The sequence below is a fragment of the Protopterus annectens genome, chromosome 13.part0 (genome assembly GCF_019279795.1).
Source record: "Protopterus annectens isolate FY-2018-M chromosome 13.part0, PAN1.0, whole genome shotgun sequence".
In the NCBI taxonomy this organism is placed as follows: domain Eukaryota; kingdom Metazoa; phylum Chordata; order Ceratodontiformes; family Protopteridae; genus Protopterus; species Protopterus annectens.
In genome coordinates, this window is record NC_056747.1 from 710,612,149 (window position 1) to 710,636,636 (window position 24,488).

The 24,488-nt window shown below is 41.7% G+C and overlaps 1 protein-coding gene across 1 annotated transcript in view; it reads right to left on the bottom strand.

The window, feature by feature from the left end:
• Positions 1-13,520, bottom strand: part of SPAG5 (sperm associated antigen 5) — a 958,852-nt gene extending 945,332 nt beyond the window's left edge. The window contains exon 1 of the mRNA XM_044054398.1: positions 13,403-13,520. Within this exon, the coding sequence (XP_043910333.1) occupies positions 13,403-13,518 (116 nt within the window). The 5' untranslated portion in view covers positions 13,519-13,520. The remainder of the gene's footprint in view (positions 1-13,402) is intronic.
• Between the last annotated feature and the right edge of the window lie 10,968 nt (positions 13,521-24,488).

A 24,488-nucleotide genomic window follows, 5' to 3' on the forward strand; every position in this document is an offset into this window, starting at 1 on the left:
CCACCTTGTCCTCCCCTGCCTCTGAAGGACAAAGGGTCTGGAGCAGGACGGGACGGCTGAGACTTCTGGAACCACATCTTCTTCTGCCCTCTCTGGTTCCTTGAAAAGGATCTCTGAGGAGTAGAGAAGCTGATTCCGATGGCAGGCAGCGTCTTCCCATCTTTCTCGCTCAGGAGTAGCGTGTCGCGGACGGTCTTGCCAAAAAGCAAAGAACCGTCAAAGGGAGCGTTAGCGAAGGATGCCTTGAAGGGTTCTGCAAAGACGGAGTCAGGCGTTGCGAAGCAAGGCGACCCCTGCTCCACTGGCTCTAGCCTCCCCCCTCTGTGGCATGGGAGAGAAGCCGCATAGAGGCATTTGATATAGACTTTAGAATGGCCATGTGAGTTGAGAAGGTACATTTGTCCTCTGCCGCCATGGACTCTGGGGGAGACCCAGCTTACTCTTATCAGATTCCGCTGGAGCCTAATGACGTGTGCCAGATAATTCAGCGCCCTTATAGAAAAGGTGGCTGAAGCAAACATCCGCTTTCCAATGCAGTCCATCATCCGAGACTCCTTATCAGGAGGATGGACCAAGGAACTTTCTTGAGCCAGTTCCTTCTTGGTGGCAGCCACCACCACCATGGCATCTACCGGGGAACCTTTATTCTACGCGGGTTTGTCAGAAGGGGGACTAAGTATTTTGTCCGGTCTCTCTGGGATTGGCTCCAGTGTCCTGCTCCTTCCAAGCCCTGGTAGTAATCAAGTCTACCAAGGGGTCGGCCGGGGGGGGGGACACCCAGGAGGTAGATGGGCCTGCGAACGCCTCCAGAAACACAGACTCATCCAAGGAAGGCTTCTGGGCTGACCACCCCCCCTCTTATGTGCAGCATCTCCATAATGTCTCCAAAGGAGACGTCCTCCGGGGGTGACCTGGGGGAACCTTCCTGTTCCTTTAAGTCTGTGTCCTCCATGAGGGACTCGGGGGAGTCCAAGTGCCTCCTCTTGCACTTTCGTTTGTGAGGGGCCTCCTCGGCGGGACTGTCCGAGGAGGCCTCACCAATGGGGTCTTGTTCCTCTGCAGGAACTAACTGGGGCGCAGATGCAGGCTGTCCCTGGGGCTGGACGATGGATGATAGGCCCATCTGCAAGGGAGTGAAGGGTGGATCCATAGCGCGGACTGGGGACTTCAAACTCCTTGACAGCACCCTCTCCACCACATTGAACGCCGAAGGTGAACCACTCTCCCCTGGCTCCGGGAGTAGTCCCCTCGACTCTGACGTGAAGACCGGTGTCGGAGCCAAAGACACACTCACCCCTACAGATCCAAAGTGCAGCTCTCGGCCTCGAGAGCTCGGATCCGAAGGATGACCCGATAGACTCTAGGGTAAAGCCGGCGAAGTAGCAACTACTATCGGCACTGACTCCCCGGCTCCGAGACGACTCGGATCAGACAGCTCCGAAACCAGATAGTGGATCGGAGAAGGAGCAACTGGTGCAAAGAAAGGGGCCGAGCTCCCTCCCTGAGGGGGGGGAGGCAGGAGCACTCCCATCTGCATCTGGGCCTGCAGGAATCGATTCATCATCCAGTCCATATCTACGTCGGATAAACTCCTGGTAGACCTGGAAGAGGTCATAGAGGCGGGCCTGGAGGGCCGCCTAGACTACCTCGAGGGTGACCGGGACTTCTCCGGCGAGAAGCGTGGTGAGCGGAGCTGAGAGGGAGAAGACCTGGAAAACCCTTGTGGGGGAACCAAACACCTTAGCCGGTGGAGCCGAAGAGGCTGACTTGGCCCGTCGCTTACGGCTCTTATGCCTATCTCTTTCCTTCTCTTTCTCTCTGTGCCCCCTATCTTTCTTAGAAGAGCCCCCCTTCTCCCTGGGGCACAGTGGGAGGTTGAGTCCCAGCCAAGGGAGGGGAAGCTGAAGGCTGGACAGTCGCAGCTGCGACTGGCGCCACTGAGGGAGAGGAGGAAGAAGAATCCGAGGGTAAGAGTCCCGCCAAGATTAACTTATTCCTCCTGTCCCTCACAGCCCAGGGGTTGAAGGCCGCACAAATCTGGCAGCCCGATAAGTGGGCTACCCCCAGGCAGAGAATGCACTGTGTGTGGCCATCCGCTGGGGACAGCTTATAGCCACACTCAGCACATTTTGAAAAAATGGCCTTAGGGCCCTCGGTCATAATGAACAAGCACACACCCGAACACACACTAGTAAGGGGAAGGGAAAAAAAAAAACACTAATTTACCACTAAAAGTAAATAAAAACGGTTTAACTAAACTATGGATCTATAACACTCTCTCACACACTCAAATCGCTAGAATTTGAACCAGAAAACTCCTAAATTCCTCTCACCTAAAAACGCCAAGAGCTTGTCCCTTATGCTTCAGAAGCCGCGGCAAATGAGATCGGAGGACTGGAGGGAGGTAGCAAGGTATTATGGGTAAGGGGGAGGAGCTGAGAGCTCGGATCTTTAGCTTGGAAAGCTGCCGGCTCGGATCCAGGTTGGATCCGATACCCACAGGTTGCTGATCAAATGAAGTTAACTACTTCAGATCAATACATATCACCTATCTTGATTTAGCCAAGGTCTTTGACACAACCCCCTATTCAGGTATCAGAGAAATTCTCTCAGCTGGGGATTAACCCACACATTACTAGATGGGTAGCAAACTGCGTAAACAACAGAATGCACACTGTCACAGTTGGGGAGTCCACCTCCACCAGTAGACCAGCTACCAGTGGGGTACCACAAGGATCTGTGCTGGGCCCTCTACTGTTTGGAATCTATTTCTCTGAAGTCCAGGTGAAGGCAGATGGCCTGCGGCTTACAAAGTTTGCAGTTGACTGTAAACTGGGTGCAGAGCCCCAACAATGTTAACATATTACAGTAAAGGCTGACAGGCAAATGATTGGTGCCAAACTCATGGACTAAAACTTAAACACAAAAAAATGCCTCTTTATCCTCTTTGGCAAAGAAGCAGCCTAATTATAGTATAGATAGCACCCCTCTAAGCTCAAACTCAGTGGTGCGAGACTTGGGAACACAGGTTGATGGCAATCTAAAATTTAATCACCATGTGTCCATCGTGGTAAGAAAGTATTTTACATTGCGCATCTCATGAATAACAGCATCACATCCAGAACCAAGAAGGTTACAGCTCCATTGTACTCTACCCTCATCAGACCACTAAGAGTACAATACTCCCTTCTGTATGTACCTCACCAAACACCTGCAGCAACTAGAGAAAACACAGAGGTTGCTAACCAAGAGAGCCCATGGCCTCCAAAACATGGCATACATGGAAAGACAAAGCCCTGTCACTGTACTCAGACAGGCTGCATAGAGGCGACCTGTGCTTGGCCTACAGAGAAGACTCGGACCCTTTCCTAATGGAAATGCTGCACATCCACAAATCAAATAGGACAAGAATAATTCACTCCAGAGATCTCAACCAAGCCTGTGACTAACAGAACATGCTGGAGAGACAGATATATCTGCCAGTAATTGCCGCTCCTCTGGAAGAAGCTCCAACTCTATATGAAGCACAGCTCAACGACCCTATTCAAGTGCAATCTTGACAACTGGATGGGTGACCATAAATTCACCCCAGGGGTGACACCTATGCCCCTCATGGACAGGGGCAGTTGGTGCTGATCACAGAATCGCTCCAATGACCATCTTACAAGGGTCAATAAGGGTACTCAGTTTATTACACAACTAGGCTTGTAAAGGTCCTAGGGCCATTGGCCTAGTAACATTCTTTGAACATTGCATCAAACCTATTTAATACTCCCCCTCACCTTTATTCCAAATATAGGCTGATTAACTGGACTTCAACTCACACCAACACAAAATTAAGTGCAAGAATCCTCTCAAAAAAAAAGTATGCATAATTCTCCAATATACTAGAATCCATCTAGGAGGAGATATACACCCTAATTCTAGACCCCCCTCCCTCAATCACAATGAACACAGAATTATTTTCCACACACTTCTGTAACCCAGTAACAGCCAATTCCCAACCCCTGTGATCTAATTTTTGCTGCAATAAATGTTAGAAGTATAAGAAATAAATCTGTACTACATGTCTGGATTACCCAACATAAGCCTGATGTTATCCCTGTAACTGAAACTTGGCTTTAACCTAGTAAAAATGACCACAGAGTTATACCTCCTGGCTATAATATCCATGATGATTGTATAAAGAGAGAAGGTGGTGGTACTGCTTTAATATTTGCCAGCACCTACCACATTTCCTCTTACAGCAAACTAATATCAAGATTCAATTTAGTAGAGCTGCTTATTGCTTTCCTCAGAATAAACAACTGTCAACAAATACAAGTTACTGTCCTTTACGTCCCTCCTAGCGATAATATAGCTACACTGGAAGATATCCCTTTCTGATATCCATAACATTTCCAGAAGAAAAAACATGGTGATGTGAATTTCAGTTGGTTGAACATTAACTCCCCTACATCTAGCATAAACTTGTATGGTTTCACACAACTACTTAATAGCTCCACACATTATAGCAAAACATTCCCTATTAGACTGGATTCTAGTATCAGACCCTAGCAAATATTCCACCACAGGTACAAAAGACTCTCTTCATCTATCATCTCCCAGTATATATGACCACGTGTCTCACACATCCAATTAAACATATTTATAAAACAAGCAACCGTTCCAAATTTAACCCAGAAATGTTCATTACTACACTATCTGCTAGTAACTGGGACTTCCTAAGAATCCTCTCTTTAGATGATGCGGTACATGAATTCAATACAGCTTTTCTAAATATCCTAAATAGCCTTGCTCCTGCTAGAAACAAGAGACTGAAATCAAAATGCTAATTGGCTATCCAAAAAGTGTAGAATGCTAATGCAGGATACAGAAAAAGCATGGAAAGAATGGCAAAATATAAACCATGTCAAGATCTTAAACTTCAGAAAGCTTCACAATCGTACTGAAAAGCAAATAAATGAAGACCAAAAAAAATTATAACAACTTCAAGGATTCCTAAATATCTAATCCTAATCCTGCCCAACAGCCACATATCAATACATCCACTTTCAAACCTGTGACTAAACCCTATATAAAACTACTCTTAAGCAAACCGTTCTTCAGCTAATGACCTTCCAAGCGAGTACCTAAAAATAGCAGTTTATCCTGTCTCAATCCTTATAAATACATCAAACCAGGAATCTTGCATTCCCTTTCACTAGAAAAAGTCACAAACTATACCTTTGCACAAAGGAGAAAATTCAACAGACACTAACTTTAGACCTATAGCAATCTTATCTCTCCTAGCCAAAATACTTGAAAAACAATTCATAAACTATCTTCTGTAGGAAGAACTCTTATCCCCCTAAGCATGGCTTTCATCCTTCCCATAGCACTAGCACTGCCATTCAAACAAATAACTGATTCTGTCAAAGCGAGAGATGACGGCAAACTGTCAAAGCGAGAGATGACGGCAAACTGTCAGAGCGAGAGATGACGGCAAACTGTCAGAGCGAGAGATGACGGCAAACTGTCAGAGCGAGAGATGACGGCAAACTGTCAAAGCGAGATGACGGCAAACTGTCAGAGCGAGAGATGACAGCAAACTGTCAGAGCGAGAGATGACGGCAAACTGTTAGAGCGAGAGATGACGGCAAACTGTCAGAGCGAGAGATGACGGCAAACTGTCAGAGCGAGATGACGGCAAACTGTCAAAGCGAGAGATGACGGCAAACTGTCAAAGCGAGAGATGACGGCAAACTGTCAAAGCGAGAGATGACGGCAAACTGTCAAAGCGAGAGATGACGGCAAACTAGTCTCTTCCTTATTTCTAGACTTGTCTAAAGCTTACAACACAGTGTCACAGCAAACTTGTACTTTAATTGTCCTCACTAGGTCTTAGTCCACTATTCTAGGTTCAAAAGCTACCTGTCCAAAGGACATCAGTCAGTAAAGTGGCCCTCCATGCACTCTCCTTACCTCCCAGTCAACAACAGTGTACTACAAGGCTTTATCCTTGGTCCCCTCCACTAACATTTTCACCAACACACACCATACATCCAACACAACAGACCACCCTAATACAATATGCAGATGATTCCATTCTTATATGCACATCTGACAACATGGTACACCTCCAAAAAATTACTCGGGAAACAAACAGCCATTGAAACATGGCTTCGTAAACAAATCATGCTCAACCCAAAAGACTATACTATTTTTCCCCAAATCCCTCTCTCATGAAAGAAAAATTTAAAGCATCTCCCTTGATAATACAACCACTGAAGTCACTTATCATAGCAAATTATAAGAGGTGATGGATGATAATCTTACATTTAACCTACATATAAAAAATTGCATAAGAAAAACTCATCAAAATCTAGGGAAGCTTTACAGAGTCACAGCAAAAACTACATTTACCACTACCTGTCATCTTCCCACTCTTTATGGTACTGCCATCCTTACTAACCTCCAGGCTTCACAAAAATTAAAACTTAAACAATGCTATAATGAATTTGCTAAATTTGCAGCAAATACCCCTATCAGAAAGCACCACAATGTAGCACTAAAAAGCCTAAATTGGTAAGAACTGCCTCATCACCTAACATATATAGCTTCCTATCACCTATAAAATTATCCAGCATCCATCTACCTGTCCAGCACTAAACATTTTGCGCAACTATGTTGCTGGTCATTGCGATTCTGTGACCAAAAACTCTTATCTGTCTACAAACCTAGCAAATCTGCTGCGCATTGCCTGTACTCATACAAGATTGCTAAGTCCTGGAACTCCTCACCTGTATCCATCAGGTCTATACCCTCCCTTCCATCTTTCAAAACCACACTGAAAGACTTCTTAGCTAAAATCTGGCTCTGCTCTTGCTCAAAACCAGAATAAACTATATCCCTAAATGTGAAGTTCCTTTTCATCCCTTATACCTCCTTACTCTCCCTGCTTCATTTACTTCTTTAATGCTATCAAATTCTCTTCCCTGATTTTTTTCTGTAAACATACCATATAGCACTTCGCCATTTGTATTATACTAACTTACCTTTAATTTCTCTACAAACTGTCTAAAATTCTCTAAATATTAAATTGTCATATAACTTGTACAGATTCTTAACTAATGTTTTGTCTAATTTGTTATAATTATATAAACTGCAGATATTTTATTTTATGAAGATTGCACAATTATTGTTCTTAAAATGTTTTGTAATAATTTGAAGCTTTTCTCCTTGGGCCTCCACTGAAAATAGGCTTCTACCCAGTCAGACTTTCCTGGTAATCAAATGTCAAACAAACAAACCTAACAGGAGCAAATGAGAATCACCTGGCCTGTTTTTGAACTCATGTAACCTGTTCAGCAGAACCCAAGGCAATGCTTATTAACATTTCCATCTCCCCTTAAGTCCTGTCCCTGACAAAAATAGTGAGCAACATGGCCCCCAGACCACTTTTGAAAGGAAACATGGCTTAATACTAAAGAATGAAAGGCTCCTATAAGGAACAGTTGACTTAGTTTAACAATTAAAATTAAAGCACCTGATCCTTGTAAAAAAAACACATATGGTTCCTCACTTATATAACAGGATTTCTCAAAAAGCCTGGCTGGTTGCAGATGCTAAGACCAAATGGTGAAACTCAGTGAAGACTTATCATGGAGACTGCACCCTACATATCCACCATGCAGGGGGTTATTCCTCCTGCTCCTCAGTTTTAATTAGTATAAGCTACTTTAATCCCACCAAGCCTCAAACAATTTACCAATGAGCTGTCCATTTGATAGCCAGGTCCTGAATAAACAGGCTTTGATGAAATCAGCTTTCAACTAACTGAATACCATTCTTTACAAATAAGGGTTTGCAGCCTATAGGCAGAAATAGTGTCCAACAAGAGAGTTTTCTACTTCAGAGCCACCAAACTAGTTGACCTAACTAGGGGATATAAGCCTTTCAATTATAAAGTGCAAGTCTCAGACAGGAGGCTATACAAGGCAGACAAGGATGCTAAATACCCTTAAAAACCTGTGAAAGTAGCAGACTCCACATCAGACTTCAGACCAGTGACAAGTGGAGTACCACAGGGTTCAGTCCTGGGTCCTCTCCTGTTTGGTATCTACTTCTCTGAAGTACATAACACAGAAGGTCTTTGGCTAACAAAGTTTGCAGATGACTGCAAACTAGGAGCCATAATCAAAACTCCTAACGATGTGGACATACTACAAAAGGGCCTCACTGAGACAGATGCCTGGTGTCAAAGCCATGGCCTGGAGCTCAATGCCAAAAGGTGTATTTGTCATCCCCTTTGGTAAAAACTCTACCCATGAACTACCACATAGCTGGTAGTCTACTTAATGCCAAAAATGTGATGAGACCTTGGGACACAGGTGGATATTAGTCTCTACTTTGATAATCACATCGCCACAGTGGTCAGGAAATCCTTCTATGTGGCTCACCTCATCACAAAAGGTTTCTCATCCAGAAAAAAAGAGGTCATTGTTCCCCTCTATTCATCACTCATTAGACCCATTATAGAGTACAACGATCCTTTTGGTATGTACCTCACAAGACATCTACAACAACTGGAAAGGCCACAGAAATACCTCACAAAGAGGATTACTGGCCTCAAACAGATGCCCTACGCAGACAGTCTAAAAAAAAACTCCAGCTTTACTCCATCGCATATCGCCTACTCAGAGGTAATCTCTGCCTAACATACAAAGCTATGTCAAACCCAGAGCTGTTGGACATGCTCCACCTAAAGAAATCCCAATCCCTCAGAGCTACACGCTCTAGGGACCTAAACCTTATCACCACAATTAACAGAACATGCTGGAGGGATAGATTCCTGTCACAGAGACTTCCCATACTCTGGAACAGACTACCTATGTCAAACAGAGCTCCTCATTAGCACTCTTCAAGAAAAATCTTGATGATTGGATGGGAGATAGGAAATTCACCCCGAGGATCACTTCTGTGGCTCTGCTTGACAGGGCCACAAGAAAATAATTTTCTTGGGTGGCGAAAGCTAGGGTACATTTCTGGCTAGGCTTATATAGGCCCAAGAGCCAATAGCCTAGTGCCCTCCTATGAACCTATAAAGATCTATAAGACAAGCCAGTTGGCTTAAACAGAGGTAAAAGCTTTTCAATAATGTACAAGCACCAGAGAGGAGGGGTGGCTTTTCAAAGGCAGGTGAAGATGCTATACCCTTTTATGATGCCATTTTGACAAGCCACTGCTAAGCCACATTCCCATCCTTCACCAGGTTGTGATATAGCCAAGTGGCAGTTATTCTGCAGACAGGTTGCTTGTTTCCAAGACCCAGCTCAAACAGATATATGAAGTAGATCAGGAGCCACTTTGCAAAGTAATTAACTGAGGTAAGTACAGAATCTCTCACTAACCAGAGTAGAGAATGTTTTTCACCTGGTGAAGTAAGTGTGGCAAATGGCAGTCTCAATAACGTGTTTAACCGCTGCCAGAATGCCAAACTGAAGGTGAGACGTCAAACTAGGGCAGCAAGGAGCAGCTATGATTGAAGATGGAGCAGCCTGCTATCCTAAACTATTGAAGATTTCCCTAGCTTGTACAGGTAAAGAATCCAGTAATGGTAAGATACCAGTGATTATTAATACTGGAAGAACTTGAGCAAGGAGCGAGAGCTAAAACTGTGACTGACTGAGATCCACTAGCACATTCTCTTCTGCTTGGATATGAATGTCTCTTAAAAAATGTTACCACCTGTGGCTACTCTCAACCCTGCCCCCAAACCTCTCAGCCAGAGAACACCAGCATGAGCAGCCATCTTGTTTGCTCTGAAACTATGGTCCGAGTGTCTGTCCAAAGCAAGAGGGATTCCAGTCTACTTTCCAAAGTTGAAATTTTGCCTTCAGCTTGGGAAGGTTTAAGTTAAACCCTTTCTTGCAGAGGTTCTATTTTCTCTGCTTTAGGAAGTCACTCAGATGGACTCCCACAATCCGTCATAAAAGCATCCTTTAAACAGGACTGTAATGAGTTCAGCTGGTATACTTCACCGCTTCAGCACCTGATAAGAGTTTGACACAGCAAAAGATTCAAGAGGGCATGATGACTCTGCAGCCATGGACATCACTATACATTGATGCACAGTCATCTGAATGTAGAGGAACAGTATAATGAAGAGAGTGACTACCAAGAGACCAAAAAGGCACAGAAGTGTCATAGGTACTTACTTGGCTATTGATTTGTGATCATCTTAGGAAGCCTAGTCTTACATTACCATAGCAGTTCTTGGCTCATATTTTGTGTACTAATACAGAGACAGGCAGAAAAAGGAAATATTGGGACATATACTCGATGTCCGTATCCATGAGGGACGCATGTGCTAAACCTAGGATGATTTGCAGTTTCCCATGCATTCATCCAACTATGTCCGAGTAGATTAAAAGAAGTACTTCACTTTATGTGGAGAAGACTGTTCCATAGTTTCATTGGTAAGAACTAGGCTAGCTGCCTCTGTGGACCATTTTAAGCTAGCAAAGCTCCCTTTCAAAGGTGGGAATTAAACCCAATACCTTGCGTCGGTGAGGTAAACACCTTAACCATTACTGCCACCCCCCATTTTCTGTGATGCATACATATTCCTCTGCACATGTTCTATTTATGATGCAAAAGAGACTGAGATCTCATGAGCAGGTGTTCATGCTACCACTGGACTTGTGAATGTGTAATAGGTCTGACAAAACAGAGTTTGCCTCTGACTAGCCTGTATGGAACAGAGTAGAAGGAAAAGGCTTTGAAAGGATCTGCATAGCTTTTGTGATTTAGGCCCCCGATTATTATTTGTTTAAGCAAGAAAGTATTGTAGTTGCTCCAGTTGTGATAAGTGATTGGAGAGGTACATACGAATGGGGCATTATACTCGATGACTGGTCTGATGACAGCAAAGTACAGTGGAATGTCCATGTTTTTGTGCACCTTGCCCTCATCCAAGTTGTCAGGATTATGATTTCATTGGCCTTTTCTACAGAATGGAATGGCAGACATGTGCAAGTAATTCTGCCACAGTGAAGAACCTCAACGCTTTGACAGGTAAGGACTTCACCATATTTATTTTAACCCTGCTCAGTTTGCAAACTTGCAGTAATTCATGCAATGACTGCTGCCACACAGACTCTTGTCTAGAATACAAGGACTAGTTATTCAAATAGGGGAGCACAAAAACCCTCTTCTGCAAGATTTCTTCGACTATGACAAATGTCACCGTAAATCTCTGGGCAAAAAAGGAAAAAAAGAGCAATACAATAACTGAAAAGTGAAGCATAATGTAGGTTTACTGTAAAGGAGATAAAACAGTGGAATCTTTAAAAAAAGAAAAGGAGCAAATGTCATAGAAGTAAGTGGAATTTGCAGGAACTACACATGCAGAATAACTGAGAAAGTGGAGTGAAGTTTAAGGGAAGGCAGAAACTGAGCATTATGTGTAATGCTGGAGTGAATGAAATTTTATACACACACACACACATACACACACACACACACACACACACACACACACACACATATATATGTATATATATATATATATATATATATATATATACATACACACACACACACACATCTATACATGTATATATATATGTATACACACACACATACACTGCAGGATTAACAATGAAAACTAGTACTATGATTTGTTTTCCTATCTAGTAATGTATGTGTACTTATGTTGCGGTCTAAAATGCAATGATTTAGCAAAGATGGCTAAAAATTATCTGCCCTTAGTTTCCACTCTATCATCTACATCATTTTAAGAAAAAAGTAGTGGGGCCAGTTGTACCTTTTTCATGTGTCATCACTGGTAGCACCTGAACATCTCACAATACCACCTTCAGAATTAGCAAACTAAAAATGTTGCCACAGATTACTACAAACACTATTATACAGACCATCTCCCCAAAGTCTGGTTCTCCAGCTCTCTCTCTCAGACAAGCAACAAGGCACAAAATGGCAACATAGCTCCCTTTCCTCCCAGTAACTATTGTTGTCCACAAGGCGTCTTCCTTACCAAAACACAACTCAACATTTTTTCAACAGTTTTTCCACAGCTTCCAAGCATGCTACTTGATCATCCAAGTACATAAATGATTCCACGCATTTGTTCTGCAAAACCCTTAGACGAGCTTTAATGGATTACCCGCGTCCCTGTCAGCTATTGAAATATTGGCAGATTCACAACTCCTCCTTAACCGTAAGTTGTTCACTCCCCGCCAAACCGCTATCAGAACAAAAAACTAATTTCTCTACAACTTGTAATCCATACAAAACTCTTAAGGGATCATCACTAATGAAAAACAAATTCAATCAGCACATGCAACAAGCTGTCATGAAGATGCATCAAAAACCTGAAGCCCAATACAGGGTCAATTTTTTCTTACAGATAATGGCAGGAAAACAACTATCTATCAAATCCTTACTCTTCTTTATGCAGCTCATATTACTCAAACTTGCACTTCACTCGTATATCTAACCTTGCACAATGATATACCAAAGTGGTTACGTTTGCCACTGGCCTCCACTAATCTCACCGTTGCTTGGTTTTAAAAAGTACTTTACATTATCTTAACTAATCAGAAGCAATAATCTAAATTGCTGAAAGATAGCACTCTAACTTTAGTTTGTTCAATAAACAGGCTGGCCTTATTCTTTAGTCCACTGTGACTTCTAACAAAATACCAGTGAAGCAAGCATTTATAGCTTACTTGCTTGGACCATCTGAATTAAAACAATTAATCATGCTGGACCGAGCCGCCATCTTAGTGTTTCACTACTTGCTTTTAAGCATAGTGAGGTTGCAAGAACTCACATTAGAGTGTCTAGGGTCACAGCACCACAGAGAAACAGCAAGAGGGGTACTTCACTGCTTATTAGCGAACACTTTTCCTACAAGGTACAGGGACTTGAGTGAAAATAAAGTAAGGCTGGAGTGGCGGACTCCCCCCTCCAGTCCAATGGCATGATGTGGGGGCTAGTCAAAAAAAATGCTTGCTTTTACTTTTTGCATTAGCTTGCAAAACATCAAGGTGAACTACACTCACCACAAGAATGTGTGTACTCAAGTGGCTATCTGAGCTGAAGTGACCAAACCCATGGGTACTGGGCAAAGACAGTAGATCATGGAATAAGAAATGTGCCCTCTTACAGCAGGTACAGCTGAGTCGCACAGTTTGGAATGTATAATGTTTGCAATTTTGATTGTGTTGGCATGGTTTAAATTAACATCGTGTATGTCAAACATGATAATTTAATAAAGTTTTTTTTTTAAACAAGAATTGTACCTTCTTACAGGTGCTACTTATTCCAGACCAACAGTGCAAGTGGAAGTGGTACTTATGAAAATTACCAGAAAGTATAGTTTAATTACTGTTCTTACTTTGACATTTCTTCTGCAAGTCTGCTCTCCATTAATTTCATGGAATCATCTCTGGAATTTAGCTCAGTACAGCATGCATCTTTTTCATCTTGCAGCTGGCTTCTCTCAAGTTCCATTTTAGAAACAGTCTTCTGAAGAAATTTTATATCTGGGAATTTAAGTTTGGACAAACAATGTCAGACCTCATATCTAGGAAAAATCATGTGTTCATTGAAGAAAAGTTGATCTCAATCATACAATAAGTCAAATCAAAATTGTCAGTCTGTTTTAGGACAGAAAATATAAATATATGGGCTAAAATACATTGAGAACCATAATGCCACCTTTTTTCTATACCAAACTGAAAAGTACATGACAGATTATAGCAACACTATCATTTAAAGGCAGTTTACATATCTGTGTTAAAAAGTTATTCTTTACAGTACATAGCAAAAGAAACCTTGAGTTTATAAAATAAAACAGAGAAGGCTGTGAACTACAGTAAAATTTCAGTAGGCCAAGCCAAACAAAACCAAAATGGGAGGGGGAGAGAAAACTCTGCATGTTCACTAATACAGACGTTCCAGTGGTGTAGAAGGATAAAAACATGACTACAGCCCAGCCAACTAGGGTTTGATTAGCGGCTTGGGCAACTGGAGTGGCAAGTGCTGGGATGGGTGTTACTATCCTAGTGGAGGGCAGTCTCATGATAATTCCCCACACAATCCAAGGTTGAGGCTGGAGACATATGAAGAAGGGGGCATAGTCCAAAGAGGTATTAGGGTGGGGATCTTGACTGAACTGCCACGAAGTGGGGCAATACATCAGCATGTCCCCACTGTATATGTCTGCCTGCACTTCAGATGAAATCAAGAAACCACAAGGGGTACGAGCTGTCATGTAAGGTATAACAGAACACCCCTGGCTAAGACCCACAAGCTGTCCTTGCAGTTTATTAATCCGCCCCAGCAGAAATGGACAAAGTCTTGGAGGGGGGTTAAGAGAGTAGCTAGTACATGGAGCACAGGGTAGCAAGGTCATATGATGTAGGAAACTCAAAAACGGACTAATGGTTAGTTTCTGCACATATTCTCATCTGCTGCTCCCTGTCTTCTGCTTAAACTTCTGTATAAGTACCAGTTTACAGCCACCTGTCTGACAAAGTTAAAGGAAAAATTAAAAATGCAAGCACATGCAATACCTAAAAAGGAACCACAAACACAAAAACATTCTGAAGGGGGTCCTTCTAAACCTTTGCCTTAGTGTGGTGGGACCTCAGAGGTCATTATTTTTAAGGAAGGAGAGATGGGGGACAAAATGCTCTTAATGGAAATTTTAAAAAAAAAATGACGTTATTGCAATTTTTCTGATTTTCTACTCTAGTTTCTTGTACAGAGCTACATACAAACAATCCTCATTCAGTATTGCAAATAAGTTTTCCAAAAACTACATTGGTAGTCCATAATATGAAAATCAGTACTGTAACCTGCTCCAGTAAAAATAAGCCCATGAAAAAATAGCTTTTCCTCAGTTTGGCAGTATATATATTTAAATATAAATTATATTTTGAACATTATTAATATGTTCTTACCAACTGATACCTGGAGCTTTTCTGCAAATAGTTGATTTGGTACCTTAAGTATTCTATTGTATAAATAAATGTGGAGCTTTTCATCTCGGGTCTCCGCTGAAAAAGGGCTATCAGCTCAGTCGGACAAACCCAGTCAACAAATGTAAAATTAAATAAAAAATAAATAGAGGGCTACACACAGTTGATAGCTTATAATCTTTTAAGCAGCAAAAAGCCATTATACTGGCCTGGCGCCTAGTCACACATCCATGCCGGATCTACCAGCCATCTTCTTACACCTCCCCCTCTGACTTACTCTGGTGTTGCTAAGGCCATCTCTAGATCTTAAGGGCATCCTGAGCCTTGGCTCATCTATGCTTCCATCCTAGCGGTGGGGTGGGCGGTGGCTGTTGATGCCCTACTAATTTCCCTTTCCCTGTACCCACATTCTTGGATTGTGCCCAACGGCAACTCCCCTCTTTGGGCCACACATCCCCTTAGACAGCATAACAAGCATCCTCCCATCCAAGGTGTATATGACCATACCTTCACTACTGCTCCATCAGTCATTAGAGCCACGAATCAAACCTGGGTTGTAGTTGGGGGCTTTAACCCTCTGTCACCAGAGTGGCTAAGAAACCATTATAAGTGAAAGAAAAAATACACTTTCTGCAAACATAAAAATAACCTTATTAGGGAAAGGTGCAGTCTGAGTTGCATTATAATGAATCCTTTGCACTTTCTGTGCATTAGCCATGTACAGTGCTCCTCACTCCCATATTCAAGCATGCCATACAAAAATATGACATGCTTAAAATTGCATGCTTTCTCAAGCATTAGCTTACAAGATGGTTTCTATAATACTGGTTTAAAATGAGGACTGCAGCACATTTTAAATTCTTAGAGATGTTTTAGTTTACTCCTGGCCCTGCAGAGAAAAGGGATGAAACCCTGACTAAATCCCAAACGATAAGAGTTCAGTTAGCAGCCTGGGCACTGGAAATGTCTGGCAGGGAGGGTAGCAGTGAGCAGCTGGCACTTGGTTGCCCATCATGGGAGGAAGGAGGTGCTTTAGTTTTACACATGGGCATGTTGGCACAGAGTTCACTTCATGTGTGCAAAACTAAAACACAATTTTCAGTTATAAAAAGGGGGTGACGGTTCTCATTTTGGATTAAAACAAGCATTAGTTAAGTGAGCCAATAAATGTTACTGTTCAAAATCTATCCTTCAACACAGACGATACAGCCAAGGTATTATGCCATTAGTAATCACTGTCCTGTTTATGCTATTTGGGAGTGCAATAGGATAAAAAGTGTATCACTGGATTAGAAATACCAATCACTTACCAGTTTACTTTTAATAACACTTTTTAAATTGTTTAAATTGGATTACTCTAGATGTGAAAATTCCTTTAATAAATATTTTCTCAATGTACCACAAAACGTGTCCCAATAAGATGTTAAAAAGTCAAGGCCAAACCAAACAAGTGGATTACAGCCAAAATCAAATTCCTTATGCACTAGTGGGATCTAGCCTAGAAAAATTACCACCACTACAAAACTTTACAGACATTACCTACCATAAATATATAAAACAACCCATTAGCATTTTGTAACATTATCACTCAAAACATTTATCCCTACTGACTGCCAAGCATTGTTCCCTCTGGGCAAGAATACACTGCAGAAAGCCACAACTCAGTCTGCAATCAGGGTTTTCGGCTTGATCACCTAAGCTGCTAGACAGGTGATACGAGAGGTCACTTCACTTGTGGAATTAATTTTATCACGTGTGTAAGCTAGTCAAATGACCCTTTGGACATGAAGCACGTCAAATATGTTACAGAATTTTCAAGAAATAGTACTATTTGTAAAATATTAGGAGTCTAAACACTGCATGTCTGCATTTACAGAGCAGAACAGATGTATCACTGGAATTATAAAGAATAAACAAGTAGCAGTAAAATAGCTTGTTGCATCTTAAGTTTTTATAACATAATATAACCAAATTTATAATTCATACTTTATGTACAAGAAAATACAAGGATGCAAAAAATGTGTGGAAACAGAGTCAAATGATATGATAATATTAGCAAAGTTTAAAGAAGGGAAATCTCAGAGAGCTGTCTTTTGTCTGTGAAGCAGGGGGATTTAACCTGGCTGCGAAAGTGTAGTGTGAGCTCTTTTCAAAGAGTCTGTGGACAGGTGTTATCCTCTGTTCCTGTGGCAAGCACTCCAAGTAGAAGGTGTGATCTTAGAGAAGGTCTCTCCCATGGAGAGAGAAGCGGGGGAGTATAATAAGCTGCATGGAACATCTTGATTATGAAGGGAGTACTTGGTGGTTGTTTTAAGCTGATACTGTTAACGTGGGCAAGGAGTAGTTTTATATTAGTTTATGGGTTAGACAGCCAAGCACAAAGTTAGCAACAAATGTGACACAAATTCAACTGCCTGTGATGTTCACTATTATCAGCAAAGATAATAAATAGAATTTTATTCTCTCTCTTGTGGATAAGGAAGATGTTTTTAGGTGAGCCTAGCAGTGCTACAAAGAGTAGAGAGTATTCAACCTTCAGAATCAGTTTGATTGCTAGTGCTCTTTTAGCTTCAGGGGTGAGGAGATTTCATAGGTGTTTACTAGGCTAATGACCACAGGGGGCTATTTTTAAGCCTAGCCATGCATCCCAAAGATTTTGCAAATGGTTTAATACTTCGTGTGCCTGCAATAGGTGTTGATGAAAGGAGTGTATGATCAATCAATGTACCCCTAGCTATTTTTTACTTTCACACTGGAGTCAATAACAGTGAGTCATGAGGAAACTAAGCTTTTTTTTTGGTTGTCCCTAGGCATGACTTTTTTTTTTCCTGTACTGATTGCTAGTTTATATTTAGACAGCAAGTTCCAAATTAAGGACAGGTCTAGTTTGCAGTTCTTTTGAAGTAAAGGTAAGTCTTTCATGGATTGGGTCAGTGTAGAACAGTAAATTAGGATGAAGTCAGTCAATGGGAAGGTTATTTACAAGGAGAAATGAACAAGACCAAGTACTAGGCCTTAGATTATTTTTTTGGAGACTGATCCTGTGTATGAGGTGGTGGTAGTGGACTGAAAAGTACAATTAGGAAAAAAGTTTAGGAGCCAGTTACATTTTGCGTGAAGTCACAGTGGTTCCGTTTAAGATTTTCAAAAACAAGAGAGCCCCGAAACGAAATAAGCCAAAACCAAACAAAGCAAGAGGGCATTTGGAAATTACAGAGTATGAACACAAAATTAAAATTAAAGCACGGCTTTGCAAATGACTTCCAGGAACTTCAACAACGCTTAACTGTTATCACCACGTCATTGTAACAGTAAATCATAACAGTTATCACCATGTTTTCATCCAAACCATAGGACTTCATCAGATATCTACCCACAAAACATCCTCTTCCTTTAAATAGTGTCCCTATCCAATCATAAAAACTAAATGTGTCATTACCAAACAAATAAGCAAGGGAAATAAGCAAAATGAAACAATATTCCTTCCCATATCATCCCTACTTAACTAAGCTCTAGTACATGCTCTGCCTCTTGTATTTTTCCTGCTTCTGAATATTTTTTCTTCCTCTGTTACTGTATACAAATAGTACTGTACATAACAATGACTTTCTCTAATGCCCTTTTAACTATGACGATCTACAAGTCTTACTTTACTAGTCTTTTAATGTGTGTTACCTATTATACTTTGTAAACCTGGCTTTACTTTTATTATGTATATTATCTGTATGACTGGAGCTTTTCTCCCCAGGCCTCTGCTGAAAATGGACATGTATCAAGTTGGACTATCCCGGTCAACAAATGTAAAATAAATAAAAATAAAGTATAAATAGGATTGTTTTGCCAAACATTAAGTACCCTAAACCACTTTGAGAGCTCCTCAGAGATTTTGATTTACACATTCAAAATTAAAAAAACAAGTTGTAAAAGTCATTTTATAAATATAAAATTCCTTATAAAAATCAGTGCTACTTATATTTTACCAAAATCAGCACAAACATCCATCTTGTGACATAGCAATGCAAATTTAAGTCCGCCCAGCAGAAAAAATATTGATACTGCACTTCAATCTTGTCCAAGACTTGCTATGTAAGTTTGAAGTATTGCTCACCTAAGTTTTAAGACAGAGACCAGGGAGGTATTCTCATTTAATCCTGGTGTTCTATTTGCTTGATTGGTTATAGTCTCCTCCTATCCTGTTAGTAATTGAGCCTCCTCTTTCTCTAGCTTTGGCATATTTATTTATTCCATAAGCAGTTCCATTTGTACCTTTTCTTGATTGCCATACTTTTTAGCTTCGTACAGGCTTTCATAGCATTTCCAAAATATTTCTAATACTTCTACAAGATCTCTTGTTTATCTTTCCTTGTTACAAACTCCCTAAGCTTGGTAACAGCCTTTTCTTCTTTCTGCTGCCCAAGTCTAAATTATTATTCTTGATGATGTTAACATATATTGGCGCTCTTACTTCCACCTCTCCAACCACTACTGCTTGCATGCGCGGCTTCTCTTTTCTCCAACACTAACAAAGCGAGTATTAATACTCTATGAACCCTACAAATATGTTAATTCACCCCTTATGGACAGAGGTAGCTTATATAAATGCCTGGCCCTCAATGTTCTGTTTGGATACACATCATCCTTATTCTATTGGGAAAATTTGGCTAGGCTTATAAATCCCCCCGCCCCGCGTCATAAACCTAGTAAAAATTTGTGACTATGGTTATGTCGCTACATCACCTACTCACAAAATCAGCATAGACTACATCAACCACAAATGGTCAAAACTCAATTGGAGAAAAAAGTTTAATGCAAGGAAAAGCTCCCCTAAACCCTCTGAAAAATAGTGGGGAGGGAGTAAAATCCCAATTCCACTGTGTAGTGATCCTGCAAAACAAATGCTGGCATCCTGTGAGAATAAGCAGTTCAACAAAACTTTCCTAAATAAATGCTTAGAGTAACAAATATACAATGAAACAGAAAGTACAGTTGTGTACACTTACCATAAATGTAGATGTTAGAGTGTATTCACTGTTGCAGTCATTACATTTGGGTAATCTGCTGGCAGGTTGCCCTCAGTCGGCCTGAATAACAAAGTATTGGGTCCTGCGTCGGTTGCTGTCTTCTCTTCCATGGTGTCAGGTCATCAGGGGTATAAAAACATGCAGCAGATGCCATTTTATTCAGTTTTTCTTGCCCCAGATGTCAGGTGCCCTCCCAAATAGGGAGAAAAGTGTATATGTATGTATGTGTGTATATATATATATATATATATATATATATATTTAAACAGTAAATATATATAAATGCACTTTGAGAAACCAACTTTACCTTCATCTAAAAGCAAATACACCACAAAGGCTTTTGTGTATAGTGAAGGAAACAGAAGGTATAGAAAGGGGGATGGCGGGTGGGTAATCCGGACTGCAACAGTGAATACACTCTAACATCTACATTAATGGTAAGTGTACACAACTGTACTATGTTCTTCGTGTTTCAGAGTTGCAGTCATTACATTTGGGTAAATCCCAAAGCTATGGATGAGAGGATGGAACTAAACAGCAATAGGAGCGGCTATAAGGCCCTGCAGAACAGCAGTGGCAAAGCCTGCCCTGGATTTGGAGAAGAGAGGCAAATGATAATGCTTTGTGAAGGTATGAACAGAGCTCCAAGTAGCAGCTTCTAGAATGTCTTTGGTTGGAACCCTTCTGAGAAAAACTGCTGAAGTAGAGGCATCCCTGGTGGAATGTGATCTGATCCCCTTGGGCACAGGTTTACCATGATGCAAGTAGCAGAAACAAATGCAGTGGCTTATCCATTTAGAAATAGTCTGGTTTGATATAGCCTTCCCCTCTGACCCTGCAGCAAATGCTACCAGTAGTTGCTCAGACTTTCTTAGAGATTTGATCCTGTTTTAAGTAGAATCTTAGTTGTCTGTGTACATCCAATGAATGCAGAATCCGCTCCCCCTTGTTCTGCGGATTTGGATAAAATGTTGGCAGGTGAATGGTCTGGTTAAGAGCTACACTGGATACCACCTTAGGCATAAAAGAAGAATTGGTCCGGAGGGACACCCTGTCCAGGTAAAATATAATAAAAGGCTCCACAGCCATGAGAGCCTGTAGTTCTGAAACCCTTTTTGCTGAAGTGACTGCCAAGAGAAAAGCTGTTTTCCAAGATAGAAATTTTATATCCGCAATAGCTGCTGGTTCAAAAGGAGGCAAGGTGAGTTTTACCAAAACTGAGGTCCCATGCAGGGATTGGTGATCTTCTGGGAAGCCTTAAATTTTTGGCCTTTCTAAGATGCTGTTTAAGCAGAGGATGAGAAAAGAGGGGAGGCTCTGTTTTGTAATGAGCCGAGATGGCAGAGGCACAGATTTTTATTGAAGTAAAAGATAGGCCCTTGTCAAGCATCTCAGTCAAATATTGTAAAATCTGAGGAATACTGGGCTTTGCTGTGTCTGTTCCTTGTGCTTGATTACAAGCACAGAATCTCTTCCATTGATCAGCATAAGATTTTCTTGTACTAGGCATTCTGGCTTCCAAACTGACATCCATCACAGATTTATTGAGAGGTGTTGTTTAAATAATTAGTTGATCAGCCATGCTGCAAGATTCAGAGTTTGGAGCTGAGTGCAGAATTTGATAGGTTCCTGCTGAGACAGTAGATGAGGTATTTGAGGAAAGTACCATGGAGGAAGCTGGAACATATTCCTTAGAAGTGGGTACCAGTGCTGGCGAGGCCAATCCGGAGCAACTAGGATCATTATTGGTTTTTCCTGTCTGACTTTTAGTAAGACCTTGGATAGTAGAGGCAGGGGGGGAACACACAGACTGATAGGGCATCCACTTTCCATGCTTTTTTGTGATGAGCAGAATTTGTCCAACTGATAATTTTGGGGAGAGGCAAATAGATCTATGTCTGGGCTCCCCCATTTCTGTGTTAACATGCTGGAGATTTGTGGATCCAGTTTCCATTCATGTGGGTCCATAAGATTTCTGCTTAGGTAGTCTACCAGAGTATTTTGCTTTCCTGGCAAGAATTGAGCTTAAAGATGTATTGGGTAAGTCAAGGCTGTGTTCCACAAGGTCATGGCTAGTCTGCAAAGGTGGTAGGAATGTGTACCCCCCTGCTTGTTTATGTACCACATAACTGTGGTGTTACCCGTCTTTATCAGTTGTCCTGGATGAATTAAGTCATTGAAGGCTGTCAGAGCATTCTGAACAGCTAGCATCTCTTTCTGGTTGATATGCAGATGCATTTGGTTTGGGCTCCATTTGCTCTGAATGCATCTCCCTGCCAGGTTGCCCCCCACCCCCAAGCATAGTCTGATGAGTCTGTAGTTAGGGTGGCAAGGGGTAGAGTGAATGACAGTCCCTTGTTTTGGTGACATGTCTTTGCCCACGAAAGAAACTCTTGTTGTAGGCAGAGAATGAGAGGAATCGTTTCCAGACTGACAATGTTGACTCCATAAACTTTTTACGTACCATCGACGTTTCCTCATATACAGTCTCGCATATGGAATTAGTAGAATGCAGGATGCCATGAAGTCCAAAGCCTGCAGAATTTGTCTGGCAGATAACTGGGTTTTTGTTGCCATTTGTTTGAAGTATATTGTCAGTTGCCTTTGTTTGTCTGGCGTGTGGTAAGCCATCTGGGCAGTTGTATTCAAGCTTGCACCCAGGAATGTAATTATTTGAGAGGGTAACAGTTGCCATTTCTTTTCATTTATGGTGTACCCTAGGCATGCTAGAAGTCTTTTTACAAGTGCCAGATGTTGAAGAAGAGTGTCCTTGTCCTCTGCTTGAATGAGACAATCGTCCAGATAAAGATACATTTGAATGCTTCTTTGTCTGCAGAATGCAATTACTGGTGCCAGGCACTTTGTAAAGACCCTGGGCGCAGTAGATAAGCCAAAGGGCAGTGCAGAGAATTGGTAATGAAAAAAACCTGCTTTGAACCGGAGGTATCTTCTGCATGATTCCCTTATTGGGATATGCAAGTATGCCTCTTTTAAGTCTAGAGTTACTAGCCAAGCATTCCTGCCTAGCATAGGCAGTAGCTGTTGTAAAGTCAGCATTTTGAATTTTGGAATGTCCAGGAAGGTGTTCAAAGTCGATAAGTCCAGTATTGGATGCCATGAATTGTCTTTTCTGGGTACCAGGAAAAAGTCTTTAATAAAAACCTTGTCCTTTTTCCTTTTCTGGTACTGGATGAATAGCCCCCATTATCCATGAGGGACATGACTTGTTTCTGGGCCTCTGCTCACTGGTTTTGTGGCAGATCCGGCCATCCGTTTGGAATTGACAAAGTATGGAAATGAAATCGGTACCCCTGGGATACTACGTTTAATACCGACTTGTCCTGGGTAACTAATTGCCAATTTTGAGCATGAAGTGCTAGTCCCCCCCCCCCCAAGGGGACTGCCAAAAGATAAGTGCTTGGTTATGGTAGAGGAAAGTCATTGAGACTGCTTACTGCAGGGTTGTGCTTGGTTTCCTCCAGATTTGGAGGTGGAGGCACCCCATTGCTTTGACCTGTAAGAACCCGGTGATTGGTATCTGGAGCCTTTTGAGTGCCTAGATTTGCCTTGAGTGGCTCTGTTGGACACAGGAAAGGATCAATTTTAGTAGGCCAGTGTCTACTGAGCCTGGGTGGCTGCACTTGCAAGAAATCTTTTACAGTTTGCATAGATTTAGCTTTGTCTTCCATTTTCTTTAAAACCTCTTCTGCCTTACTACCAGAGTATCATGCTGCAAAGGGGCATCCAACAATTTAGCTTTAACATGATCAGGCAGATTTTGCTCCTTGAGCCAGGCATACCTTCTAATCACAGATGCAGTAATGGCAACCCTACAAGAGGCCTCCAAGGAATCAAAACCACATTGCAAAGTATGCTTTCCAACCTGTTCTGCTGAATCCAATAATTCCTGTAACTCTATTTTCCACACAATCAGAAATCAACATTATTTTCTGCTTCAGTAAGTCCATAACATGCTATTGATGTTTAAGCATATGAAACTGGCAGTTAAAAGGCCCTGATTGCCAAGGTTGCAGACGTATAAACCTTCTTTCCCCATCTATCCAGCGCCCTGGAATCTCTATCAGAGGGGGTAGGAGTTTTGGCTGTAGAGGCCTTTACACCCTTGGGATCCTGAGAAATAGTCTCAGGATCAGCAGTAGGATTTTTGAATAGAAATTTGTGGGAGTCAGGAGCCATGCTCGATTCCGAAAACACATCAACAATGTCTAATACAGGAGGCATTGCCAAAGGCCTATGCTGAGGAAGAAGGAAATCCCTAAGCCTCTTTTTTGATTCAGAGAAGTCCTGACTCTCCCAGTGAAAATGTTCCCTTAAAGTATGCAAAGTGTCTCCAAAAGAGTAATCCTCAGGAGGAGATGCAGATGGGATGGATTCCTCTGCATCAGAATCCTCATAGGGTGGAATAGAAAATTCCTGATCAGAAGAAATGGAAACCTGATCTGAAGATTCATAATCA